General features: G+C 35.7%; 1 protein-coding gene across 1 annotated transcript in view; it reads left to right on the top strand.

The window, feature by feature from the left end:
* The window catches only part of LOC123037548 (synaptosomal-associated protein 25), a 263,247-nt gene that overhangs the window by 100,829 nt on the left and 148,057 nt on the right, over window positions 1–14,361 (top strand). Inside the window, exon 2 of the mRNA XM_044458790.1 lies at window positions 2,995–3,123. Within this exon, the coding sequence (XP_044314725.1) occupies window positions 2,995–3,123 (129 nt within the window). The remainder of the gene's footprint in view (window positions 1–2,994; window positions 3,124–14,361) is intronic.

The following is a 14,361-nucleotide window of genomic DNA, read 5'->3' as shown; positions in this document are numbered from 1 at the left end:
GAACTGAGTCGTTGCTCTAGAAATTCAATGTCGTGGTAATATTTAAATTTCTTTAGTTTTATTAACATGGCTCTCATACAGTTGCAGAGCTTCTTTGTTAAATTTTCTTATTATTATATGTGCAAAAACTATATCAACCTCGTCAGAAATTGACTCATTATTAGTGTCAATAAATATTCTTAATTACCGAACTGATTCCACCTTCAGATTTTGGAGGTCAAGAAGGCGATTAGCTGATCGGAAAAATTTTCCTTTTATTTCCATACCGCCTGGTTAACAATTCCCAAGCGGCCCTATACTTTTTCCTGATCCTAACAATAAGGGAGAAACCACATTCCTGGCCTCTCCCTTAAGTGGGATTTTAAGGTAATTGAATTTTAAGGTAGGGCTGAGATCCTCTTTTAAATGTATGAGTTCATTGAATAACTCATAAGTCTCCATAAAATGTGGGTACCTGAATTTTAGGCAGTGTTGGCAAATCATTGTAACAAACTGATTTTTATTTTTATTTTTTTATTAACAAGGGTAAGGGCATTCAACATGAAAGTGTCCTTACAGGTAGCCGAAGAACATTACCATCTCAGTTCTTTAACAACCGGGTTAAATTATCGATATCTATTCCTACATTCATTCGGATTGACTGTCTCCTTCCATTAGCCTTCCCTAACTCTGTCTACAAGTTTTATTGTGTGGCGGTGATGCTGTTTAGGAAATAACCGACCTCCTTGTCTCTTCCCTGAGCTAGGCCGATCCCGTAGGTAGAGTATGCAACCAAATAGCATCCACTTCGCTTCGTCACAGAATAAATGTATCATAAGTGTTCGTCTGAACAACATCTGTCGACTACATTATCGAAGCTGGAGTCCCGCAATCGATAGGCGCACTTGGGCCTACTCTGTTCGTCCTATATAAAGCGGATGTTTATCCGCTTGTAAGATTTACAAACGAGCAGCTAACAACATCTACGTTCGCTGACGACACTGCAATCCGAAGTCGCTCGTGGAGCCCAAGCCGAGCAACAACACAACTAGCCCATCACCCCATCGTCGTTAAGAGGTGGCTATCTGATTGGCGTACTAAAATAAATAAACGTAACGTATCTTGGAGTCCACCTCGACAGATGACTAACCTGGAGAAGACACATCGAATGCTAGAAACTACATCTAAAACTAAAAAACAGCAGCTTTCACTGAATATTAAACATTCGGTCATCCTTGCGTCTGCACTACAAGGTCCTGCTCTACAACTCTACTCTGGACATATAGCTCCCAGCTATGCGGGTACGAGAGCAGCAGAAACATTGACATCATACAGCGCGCACAATCGAAAATTCTGAGGACTATCACTGGTGCACCGTGGTATATTGCCAACCATAACATACACAGAGACCTCGGCATTCTTGCAGTAAATGATGAAATAGACAAACAAAAGACGACCTACAAATAAAAACTCTTGTGCACCCAAATCAACGACCTTCCACCCAGCAACAATTCTCAGGGCCGTATTACTTAGTACCAGTCATATGATTATTAGTTAGATTACTATAAGATTTTATACACTTATTGTTAGTATCCGAAAGGAAAATTTTCATTAAATAAATAGCAAAGCATAAAAAAAAAGTTAATCAAATCGATCTACCCAAAACCATTATCGAAGAAATTTTTGCAAGACGCACACATGCACCGCTGAATGAGAATGTATGAATACGCATACATATAAGGATCAATTCAAGTGCAGGGCAACTTTAAAATGCGCCTCTCTGCTACTGAACGAACGAACTCGTGCAATGAGTGCGCGAGCATTAAAATGAGAATAAGAATGAGAAAGTAATAAACCCGAACTCACACGAAGCGTCCCGGGCGTGCTGCTAAGAGCCCTGGGTCCTGTCGCAAAGAAATTGTTGTGTCCTTTTTCGTTGTATGAAATGAGTAGTCTATAAGTTGTATGGTAAGTGGTTGGATCAAGCGATCATTAGCATGCGTTTCCTCATTGTGTCGGTCTGATCGTGATAGTATTTGGGGCTAGCGAAAGCTTCTAATTGTCAGTGTGTTACCGCATGTTACAAACTAGTTGTTTGTAACATGTGGTCTATTTAATTTTAGTAACTATTGCGTATGATGAGATTTTTAAGAGGTTGGCTGATGGTATTTAAACTTACAATAATTTACTACGTTTCGCTTCTTTAATTAAATGAGTGCTAACCACCTTTTTACACTCTATGTTACGGTTATCAACTCCCTAAATCTCCAAAAATGTATCCTCGACTAGTATTTTTTAGAATTCACATTTAGAAAAACGTGCCGTTCATATAAAGTTATCTTGTAAGCAAAATTGAAAATGGTCGCTATTGCTACAAAAATGCTGCAATATTAATAGGTTTCTATCTTTGTCAAAATAATAAACATTATAAATTTAGAGAAAACTAGGTAATTGTCTAGTATACACGGTCACACGTCGAAAAATATGACTTTTTCATGAAAGTCTTAGAATTCGCGGTCAATCGTGAACCATTTTATTTGAAAACTCCAATATGTCCAGTAAAGAAAAAATTTTATATCGGTATAGTTGTTTAAAAAAAATAAAATGTATAATAATTTCCCTGCGCTCTCATTAAAAATGCATCAGTTTTTCAAAAAACTTTTTCCGTTTACCATTACCTAATTATGGACAAATAAAGTGTTAATAATGACGCCACCGCGTCTTCAAAAACGTGGTTTATATTCGAGAGAGCGGAAGAGAGCGATAAAACTTTTAGCTTTGGTTGGTGGTATAGATAGATAGATAGCGCTTCCTAAACAATTTCGAAATGAGCCATCAGCTGGCAGCATTTTTATGTGTAAAGGGTATCCTATAGTCGAGGCCCTCGACTAAAGATATTAACTAGAACCATGTAAGTTTATTGGTGTCCTACTGGAATAAAAATTATGCTTTTATTATATTTTACTAGCTTAAAAAAATAAAAGTCTTGCTTATAATATGTGAATATACTTGCAGAAGCCAATCATTCAAAGAAGATGATGGGACCTGGAAAGGTAATGATGATGGAAAAGTGGTAAACAATCAACCGCAAAGAGTGATGGATGATAGGAATGGAATGATGGCGCAAGCGGGGTATATCGGCAGGTAATTTTTATATACTTTTGTAAAACTTTAACATTATATCTTTTTATTTAGAACAAAAAAATTGTTTTCATTGAAAACAAAAAACCTTTAAGTGTGAAAAAATTGGTTATCAAACAATTTTTTGTCGCGATGGTTTCACCAAAAAGATCGAGTTTTGTATTTAGAGCAGCATTTGGAGCTTGCCTATAAAACCAAGCTTGTTTTTACTTATTGAATCTTCTCCTTACGAGACTAATCATTTTTGTATCAAATCTTATCATATCAACTTAACTATTAACTGGTACAGGGGAAAAAAGTAAGATCAATTTTGTGCTAATAAAGTCAGTATTAATCGTTTTAGGAGCGGCAGAAAGTCAAGATTTGAGATTATAGGAAAGAGGGTATTATAGTCAGAACATAATACTCTGAAAGGCTCATGCAAGGCAGATCTGCAATGAATATTAAATCATTATAATATAAGGGTAATATAATTTCTAGTCAATCTACTTGGCAAAGAAAAGTTTAGCAGACTTACCATGTCGGGGCTGTCAATCTCACCTTGAATAAGGTAATAAATAAAAACACACCAAGCACCGTTCTATGGTTGGCGAGGGAGGGTATATTAATCAACAGTAGTCTACTAAAATAAGAATGTTGGGCCAGTTACCTGGGTAAAGGTTTTATTTTAGTATAAATGGGGCTCGAATTACCGATTTAAGCCATCAAACCCGTGTCGATGTGATTTGTTCCTTGTGGCGTCAGTTCAATAAATCACCAATTATGTCAATTTTAAGAGCTTTATTAATATATAACTTATTAAAAAACGGGAGCTTGTCGACTGTGCTCTAAGTCGCTTGGTCAAAAAAGATGATGTACAGTTGAAAAGAATGGCAACCTCTTAGATATGTTGCTATAATTTAAGGGGGTTGCACTTTTCGATACATTTTAAATTTTAGAAAATACGTTAGCTTTTAAATTAAATAAACAATTATCAACATTCTCCTCCCAAGTATTGTAATCGTTACTTATTTCAATATAGACGACGGCAATGCTTTTACAATATCTTGGGCTTAACATCTAGTTTAATTAATTTATCAGAGGGTCTCTTATAAATAATGTTCTTAATCTTTACATCGACAATTGGTACTCAACCATCGTTTAATGGATATGTCTTGACAATTAGGCCAACTGTTTATCATAAATTCGATCTAACAAAACAGAGTTTTCAAAACAAAAGTAAAACTGCCAAATATTTTTTTACTGATTTTATAAGCTTTTCCCAGGCTCCTCCCATGTGAGGGGATAAAGGCGGATTAAAATACCATGTACCACCTTTTGTTGTTAAAAACTGCGTAAGTTCATCATCAGGCCAATTTCTATGATTTCTCGTATGTCTGTAGGAAATCCGCGCCTTCAGCCGAATTGCGGTTTGTCCTTTTTGTTTTAAACAATGCTGGCGACTGAGAATGACTTTTTTGACGGTGTTGGGACATTTTGTAATCCAGAACCTTTGACGAATATTAGCAATTACCGTTTCAGTTCCAATGTGACAATTTTGGACGTGAAAAAAATTAATGAATAAGTTTGTGGTAGGATGATCTTTGCTCAGGATTATTGGAGTTTCAGCGTCACTACTCATTTCGTCGTCACTTAAATTATTATGTCTCCCCCTGAGTCTTAACAAATTATCACTGCATTAAAGTAAGGATAGATTATATAAACTGCTTTATGTAGTTACAAGTTCACTTCGTTTTAGTTTGTTTATTTAATGTTGGTAACTATCCTATTGCATACTCCCAAAAATTAATGTTTCTGCTTTAAAAAGTTCTTCGGCGGTCAGCTTATTTTTTAAGGTGTCTTCAGATTTGTCCTCAGTTTGGTTAGGTATCGCAGAATGCATGCTGTTGTTCTTAACAATCTCATCCGACTAGAGAATCTTGTGACGTCAGGTAAATAACTCCTTTTGATCGATAGTGAGATTTACAAATTTAGTGTCACTGTCACTAACACAGTTTGGCTCAAGAGAGACTCTTCCTAGTGGCCACTGATTCTTACTTTTCCTCAAAAATTCTGGACCTATTAGCCAAAAATCATTTGATGAAAAGTCGAAAGACGATATCTTTGTGGCCTTATCTGCAGGATAAAGTTTTGAGGGTACATGTCGCCATGTACCCATGTCGACAATTAGTAGGCTCTTGGATTTCCCCTATACGTTGAGCTACAAATGTTTTTTTTGCTGCTAGTTTTGAGCCAATATAAAACAATTACTAAAACCGTCCACATAAAAGTGGAGTCCAATCTGATGTTGAGTGTTTCTTTAATAGCTTTACTAAGTCTGGCTCCCAGTAAAATTCCTTGCAGTTTTAGCATTGGAATTGTCATCGGTTTAATGTGGCAGATAGTAGATCAAGGGCGATATTTTGTTTTTGTCTGTGGAGTTTAACTTCTTTAAATACCCCTTTTATATGTATGACTACTAACCATACAACATATAGACTGGTCATTTCATATATCGAAAATGGTCACAAAATTTTTGAATCGGCAGGCCCCAGAGCTGGTAGCGGCAGGTCCCGGACACTTCGTGTGCCTTTGGGTTTTTTTGGCTCTCGTTCTAATTCTTATTTTGAATATTATATGTTACAGTATATTTTTTAATATTTCAGCATAAATTTCATTTTGGTTTGCAAATTCATATCAGTAATAGCAGTAAAATGTTTTGCATATATGTATGTATTCCAATTAATAGAAATCAATCTACTGAGATACGAACAGGGCATATCGCAGTCGGTGTCACAAAAACACCGACTGCTTTTATGTGGTTCAGAAAACTTCAAACCAAATCAGCTTTGGTTGTTGTTCTGCGAGCGGATGGTGCCTGCATACCCTACCGACGATTGAATTTTAGGGGTGGGGACAGAAACAAGAACGGCTGTTTGGCTTTTGTTTTGTTTACATTTTTTAGGACACTTGTTTTGAATGTTATGTTTAATGACCTTTGGTTGATTTATTTTTTTAAGCTTCGCAGTGTAATTTTAATTGTCTTTTTCCTTTGGTATTTCTATGAGAGATGTTGTTTTTGGCAATGCACGTAATAGGATGACTTATAACGTGCGCGCCAATTCTATTGTTTTTGTTTGGTTTGTTTCGATTATGAACTTGGCACGCGTTTTTTGTTGTTTTTTGATTTTTGGTTGTCACTTGGTTTACATATGGGTGCATTAGTAAATAGCTTCCTTTGCGCGCGTAAAATGTTGCCATTTGATAGAAAAAGTCAAGCATCTTTCGATTGGCTTCTGATTGTGCTTCTGTGTGGTGATTTTCACAGTAAAAACAGATATAAATTAAAAAAGTTAAAAAATTTAATTTACAATACAGCGTGTTTTTTTCAAAACGCCTGTGTTGCTGTTTTGAGTGTGGTTACGGTGCAAAAAGTTAAAGTTTTTATTTACAATACAGCGTGTTTTTTTCAAAACGCTTGTCTTGCTGTTCCGAGTAACCGTGGTTGTATAATCTTCAATTCGCAAGTATAAAAATATTTTAACTTATCTAAATATTTTTTTTTAAGAATTTTTGCAATGAATCAGCATAGTGTTAGGAAAAATGGTCGGAGGTGTATTATAGAGTGCTGCAGGGGGAGTTATAGGGATTCATCAGACTCCTTCCCAGTTAAGTTGTTTTCATTTCCATCAGATGATTGGAGACTTAAAAAATGGGTTGAGTTATGCAATTTGGATGACAATTTTAATAGACGAACTTCGCGTATTTGTAATAGACATTTCGAAAGTAAATATATTGGGATAAATAGGCTTAAAAGCAATGCCGTGACCAATTTGAATTTAACTGACAACTTCCTTTTGCGTCCGGACAGTTCTGTTCCTTGAGAACAATTTGAATTTAATGATGATGGGGCAGAAGAACCAATTGGCATTTATGTAAACCCAATAAGGTCACAAAATTTGTCCGATAGTTTAGATGTTAGCCCTTTAAATTTTGAGGCACCGAATTCAGATGCTAATTTAGTAACTCCTAGTGCAGTGCAGTTATATGTTAGCCCTTCTGATTTAGTAACTCCTAGTGTACTGCAGTTAGGAAATTGTTGTTATTGCCAAAAAAGGGAAGAAAATGAGATGTTTTATAGAAATAAAAACAAGAGAGAACGCTATAGCCGAGTGCCTTGACTATTAGATACCCGTTACTCAGCTAAACAACTTAATATCTACCCCAAAACATTGGTACCACGGGCCATGAAAGGCGGAAATGTAGACGCTAGCCAGGCTTAAGCGTTTACTGGGTTTTCGGGCGTTAGAGTGGGCGTGGCAAACTTTTATTAGGCCAATCGATAGGTATTGACGAAACAAATACATATCAATTAAAATTTTCATAAAAGCCACTGCTTGTGGCTTGTGGGCGTCAGAGGGGGCGTGGCACCATTTTGAAACAAACTTGTGCTGCGTAGGAACGTATAAACAAAAAATAGAGAAATTGAGAAGAGCTAATGTTTTAATGAAAAAAGCTATGAAGCACAAAAATAAGATAATTAGCAAGAAAAAAAGCATAAATATATTTAACATTATAAATAAATTGCCTGATGTTTCTGAAGAGGCAAAAACTATATGCAAAATTCTGATAAAAAAATCAAATTCTTACAACAGCGCAGAAAAAGTAATAGCTCAAAACATAAACTTTTATTCATCCCGAACATATGAATATATGCGGGATGTTTTAAATTTAAAACTTCCGTCAAAACGGACGTTGTCTCGATGGGCTCTTTTTAAAAATATGACGCCATTATTTCAACATTATTTATTAGAAAACCTTCAGAAAATTGTTGGTGAAATGAGTAAGAAATGTAAATAAGCAGTTATCCTTTGTGATGAAATAAAAATAAAAAAAGGACTGCAATATTATACCGCACTCGATGAAATTCAAGGATTTGAAAACGATGGCGAGAAAAGAACACGGTTTTTGGGGCAGCAAGTATGCGCTTTTATGGCTAGAGGCTTATTTGAAAATTGGAAGTACGTTATAAGTTATAACATACTGTTTCGGCTAACGGTATTAAACATGATGCCCTCATGAGCAAAGTTGAAGCGAACATTGGAGTTTCGCAAACTTTGGGGCTTAACGTACGCGCTATAATATGCTATCAAGGCTCAAATAATAGAGCAGCATACAAAAATGGGGAGTTAACATAAACAAGCCGAGTTTTAATGTTAACGGAAAAGAAATATTTACAATATTTGATGCCCCACATCTTATTAAATCATTGAGAAACATAATAATGAAGAACAATTTAATTACGCCTGATGGCGAAGTATCTTGGGATATATTAAAAAAATTATACCAACTTGAGTCCACAAACTCAACGAGGCTTTGTCCCAAATTAACTGCCAAGCATATTAATCCGAATTCATTTGAAAAAAATGAAAGTTAAATATGCAACACAAATATTTAGCTACACTGTTGCGGCCGCAATCCGAACAGTGATTGATTCTGGCGGATTTGTGGAAAAATAAATAGGCTCTTTGATTGCCTCAATAGCCATGTTCTATATGAAAGAAACCCATACAGATGTGGAATGCAGAAAAATATTAACGTACAAAAATACCTCGTTGAAATTAGGAAGTATTTTGGAAAATTTAAATATCCACAATTAGTGCATTGCATTGACGAAAGGATTTTGAGCATTTCATCTGTACTTGCACTAGCTGAAAGTGTGTGGAGCTCGGAAATATTTTATATATCAACCGCGAAATTGAATCAAAACCCCTTAGAAAACCTAATTTATTTAATAAGGGCTCGCGGAGCAACAAATAATAATCCAACGATGTATGAATTTAACATCATAATGTCAAAAATGCTATCGATGAAAATATTAACATCCACATCAGTGTCTGGTAATTGCGGCCCAGATGAAGATACAATGTTAATAAATGTTATCCAGGACTGCAGCTTAAACAAAACTTGTAATGACATAAAAACCGAAGAAAGTACCGATTTCGATATGTTCTCAGATGAAGAGACGGAAATTGAGCAAATTTTTGATATTGCAACTGGAAACGAATTTGATAGCAATGCCTTGCGATATTTTGCATGCTATATATTGTTCAAATTTCTGCAAAAAAAAGAGTGCGGAGTGTGTTCTGATCTATTAAAAACAAATATAGAAACACAATGCTCCACAGAACATTTTATTATAAATAAAAATTATGACTGCGCCGATAAAGGTTTAAAACTTAAAGCTCCTTCAGATTACTATTTCTCTTTAATTGAAATTCACTACAATATTTTTAAAAAAATATTTGACAAAAATCCTTAAATAGAAAGAATAAAACAACAAATTATACGTTCCTGTATACACGCCACTGAAAAGTCCAGCATTTATTCCAATCGGTTTTCGGTTACCCATTCCTGTTATGAACACAGGATAAAAATGCTAGATGGATTTATTTTAATTTTACTGCGGGAAAACAGTAAATGGCTTACAGAAAAAATGTATACAAAAGGAAAAGCTGTATCAACAGCTGGTGCAAGAAAACTAAAAATACTCAAACAGTAATTAGTTTCTTATAAAATGTTTAATTTTTTTTGTAGGTATAGGAGGTATTGTTAGGTGGGGAACAAGGAGATGTTCAAAGCATTTTGATATCTCAAGTCGACTCGTAAGTCTTCATTGAAGACTCCATCGCAATTGCAATGGCCTCCTCGTGGTGTTCCCTGGATACCGATTTAAATACATATATTACTTACATACACCTTGTTTCTGTCCCCACCCCTAAAATTCAATCGTCGGTAGGGTATGCAGGCACCATCCGCTCGCAGAACAACAACCAAAGCTGATTAGGTTTGAAGTTTTCTGAACCACTTAAAACCAGTCGGTGTTTTTTGTGACACCGACTGCAATATGCCCTGTTCGTATCTCAGTAGATTGATTTCTATTAATTGGAATACATACATATATGAAAAACATTTTACTGCTACTACTGATATGAATTTGCAACCAAAATGAAATTTATGCTGAAATATTAAAAAATATACTGTAACATATAATATTCTTATTTTTATCATTAACCCAATAGTGAATACGCCCATATTGTTAGGGTACCAAGTCTGAAAAGTAGCAAAAGACAAAATATTCTTGCTGCATCGAAATGAAATGATCGCACACATGCACCCCTGTATGAGAATGGATGAACACGCATACATACAAAGCCCAATTCAAGCGCAAGGCAACCTTCTTCAAAATGCGCGTCTCTGCAACTGAACGACCGAACTCGAGTAATGAGAAAATAAGTATTAGAACGAGAGCGAAAAAAACCCGAAGGCAATGAAGTGTCCGGGGCCTCCCGCTTTGAAACTTTTGTGACCATTTTCGTTGTATGAAATGACCAGTCTATATGTTGTATGGTTAGTGGTATGACTCAATAACATCATTATACTTTTTTCCGTATTCTGGGTTTTTGTCTATTTTTAATTTGCATAATAGCATCCGAGCATATGCCCTATTATAACATTCCGGTAGTTGTGTGTCGTCGCTTTTCCAAAAAAGTCCACATTGAAATCTGTCATTCACTCGTTTTAGCGGCTTATCAACAATTTCCTGCATTCCTCTGATTCCCAAACTAACTACTTTTAAATACACTTGTTCATACACTTAGTCATTAGTCCATTGCATCTTCAAGGGACATGTCGGTCCCTGTAGTCCTATATCACTTGCAACCTGCTCATCTATTAACGAAATTGTCGAAGCTTCGTCAAGTAGGGCGTATGTGCCAATTTGTTTTTGAGGGCCTATCAGTATAACTGGAATAACTTTAAGTAGAACATTGTTACCACCAAAATTAACATTACAATTAGTATCTGGTTTAGTTTCGTGTTTATTAAGATTTCTTGGCATCTCAAGAGAAGAGCTTGGTGCGACGCTTTTGTCCTTATGCAATAAAAAATTGCGGTTGTAGTTGCAACAGTTTTTTTTTTCTTTTGTTTTTCGCCCACGGCCCACTTACCCGCCCAACCGACCGAGGGGCGCAGCCGTATATCGTACGGCACGATTCGCGAAAAGATAGACGCGAGATAAGGAAATATAGGTAAAAGTCCGGGAAAAAAAGTTATAGTAAGATAAATTTTGTGCCAATGATGAGGGGTTCTCCGGGTCTTGACACTTCAAAAAATTAATTTTTTTCAAACTTTTTATATAATAGTACAAAGTGTCAGGAATGTTGTCCGAAAATTTCAAGTCGATCGAAGCAAAACCAGGAATGTTAGAAATTTAAAGCCCAGCGCGTCGAATGAGTCACAACAGGCAATTTGGGCTGAAATAGGCTTTTTTCGTGCTTCAAGACCCGGATAACCTCTTAAGGCCAATAATAAAGTCTAGTTATTTGTTTATAATGAGTTCTGCAATGAGTTTCTGTGATTATGAGAGATCTGTCTTCAACGTTTTCGACATCTTGGACAAATGTTTTTGTGTATACAAATTTATTTATAAAATTATCTTTGAGTGGTTTCTGAATTCTAGAAAGTCTTCTAAAGTACAGTGAACTCCTATTATGTTATATCTCTATATCTAAAAAAAAACCAAACGATGATATTCTTTTTATATATATACTGGCAGGGTGCCCGCAGCTTCGCTTGCGATGTCTTATGTTTGCATTATACCTGTCTCCATACAGGAAACTCTTAAATATTAAGACAATATTTTTTAAATAATGCAATTTTTGCAATGTTTGTATCGAATAACAAGTATGCTTATTGGTATATCACAACTGCGCATAATTAATAAATAACAAAATATTCATTTAAATGTAAATCATTTATGACTTTACTAATTAAGACTAGTAAAAAACGAAACTAACTGGCATAACTCACTAAATTTTTAAGTTAACATCAAAAATATCAACAAATTTGCACATTCTATAGAAAAAATTAAAAGGCGAACTAATATAATAATATTATTGCTCACATACGGTTATACACCAAAATACACGGTTATGCAAAGAAATTTTCTTGATACGACTCTGACCAAATTGAATGTCTCCCCGTTAACTTCTTCTTTGGCGCACTTGCTACACTCTTTCCTCTCTCTCTATCTACTGAGATCTCCCGCTCTTATGTTTCCTAACAGCCCGTGGCAAAACACTGTAAAAATAAACACCGCAAAAAACAATTCGAATGGTATATTTTTACTACACTATCAAAAACCGGGCCAAATAGATTTTCGCCAAAAAAACGTCTTTTGCGTATTCTGGCAGCAATAACTGTAAATAGCACTTAAATTTGATAATAGATCGACTTTTTGCTTAGTTTCTTTGTTTAGAAGATAGATAGAGCTTTGGTGAAACCATCAAATGAATCGTAAAGCTTAAGGAAAAACTTTACCGAAGGAATTTTTGATATTCAGTTTAGAAGTGCCATTTTTCGACGTTTAAAGATATTTTTGGCTAAATTGTAATTTTAGAACGGGTGTTAAAAATTATAAAAAGGCTTAAATCTAAGCGGTCAAATTTTTTAACCATTTATAATGTCTTAAACTATTTTTGGGCGAAAACATGGATTCGATTGGTTAAACGGTTTAGCGTCCAGAATTTTTGAAAGGATAGCTTTGTTCGCTCAAAGTGGATAGCGAAGCTAGGAGCCAGATGTGCCGCAAAGAAAAATGACTACAACTCTTGAGCACTGCGATAATTTGATTTGCGGGAGACGGAATAGAAGTGGTCAAGGTTTAAACAGATCAATAAACGTTTGTACTGAGCTAAAAAGTATCACACCAAAATTATTCAGAACGGTTAGTGGATATTTAAAGACAACATGGAAATGGAAATCCGTTAAAACATCTGTAAAACCAGAGCTAGCTATTTAAGTTCTGAAAGATTTTGATTTGATTTTGTTGTTGATTAATTTAAATTTGGATTATTTTTTAATTTAACTTGAAGATAAAGGAATACCACAAAGGCACATAATATTTATTTTCACGGTATTTTTGCTTGCTTTTTGATAGGTAGACTCAATACTTTATCAAAGCTTATAGATTTTAAGGAAGTTGTAGTGCATTCCTATCGGTAATGGAAAGTAATTTGTAAACACTTTAAATGGTTTCCTCAAATTCCTGAAAGCAATGGCATCATGCGGCAACTGCGCAACTGCTAACATTTTTTAATTTAGTCATTTCAATTTCAAATTTTCCGGTGTTTGGGCCCTACAAAAAATGTAATGTCTTGTCTGTTATTATGTTTCTCGTACAAAGGTTGCCCGGTTCTGCTATTACACAGCGATAATAACTATTTACAATTAGTTGGTTTAACATTCGATGGATGAGAAGATGAAATTTTGAATTGTTTTGTTCCCAAAATCGCTAAAACAATTCTTATTTCTTAATACGCAAGAACCAATGGTTTTAATAATATTGTGCTTTGTAAAATTCAATTCACCTTCATGCTTTGATGTGTAGCTTATAAAAAAAAGGCCACTTACAATATTGGTCAATGTTTCCGACTATGAATCAGGAATGAGTCTCCCAATAGTCAGATCCAATTGTCAGATGGGTGTAGTTTAGTCTTCTTCTGTCCATAGGTCTGTATAGTGTCAGGATTAATTTTGAGATCTTGTGCATAGTGGGGGGCGACTATCATGTCTTAAAATTTTGGCTTGGCCTAGTTCAATTAGTTTTATGGAGGGGTTACAGGCAGTGTCCAAAAACTGGATTCCCCAAAAAAGGAAGGCGTGAAAAGCCTTAAAAAGCATCGATTTCGCAGTGAGCCATCTCATCTTCCGAGCTTTTTGCCGAGTGAAAGCACAGGCAGGCCCAATATGCTGTTACCAGGTAAGTAGCCTGTCTAGGGTAAGCCCAAGACTCCTAGCCGTGGCAGAGGGCTTGATGGGAACCCCGTCCAGTATGAGGCGATATGTGATAAGCCTGTTCAGCGAAAAAGTGGCATGCTGAGACTACGCAGGATTAACAGAGATATTCCACATCGAAGCCCAAGCTTTAAACTTATTTAATATGTACAGCACCATGGCCGTGGAATCCCTTCGCAGTGCACTCGGCGCCAGAAGTGCAGTATAGCTGTTAAAGAATGTCTGATTCTAGGCGAAGAAAGGTCTGACTTGTATATCGGATACAGAGTCGTTGTAGACTTTAAACCATGAAAATCCACTTGGAAGGATCTGCCAACAGGAACTGTGCGAAGGAAGAAGAGAGCCGCAGGCCTAGACTAGATCACAGGCTTGTTTACATCCAAAAATATGATTGACCACACGATG

Source organism: Drosophila rhopaloa, unplaced genomic scaffold (genome assembly GCF_018152115.1).
Source record: "Drosophila rhopaloa isolate 14029-0021.01 unplaced genomic scaffold, ASM1815211v1 contig_170, whole genome shotgun sequence".
Taxonomy (NCBI): Eukaryota; Metazoa; Arthropoda; class Insecta; order Diptera; family Drosophilidae; genus Drosophila; species Drosophila rhopaloa.
This window is presented reverse-complemented; position numbering and strand designations above follow the sequence as displayed.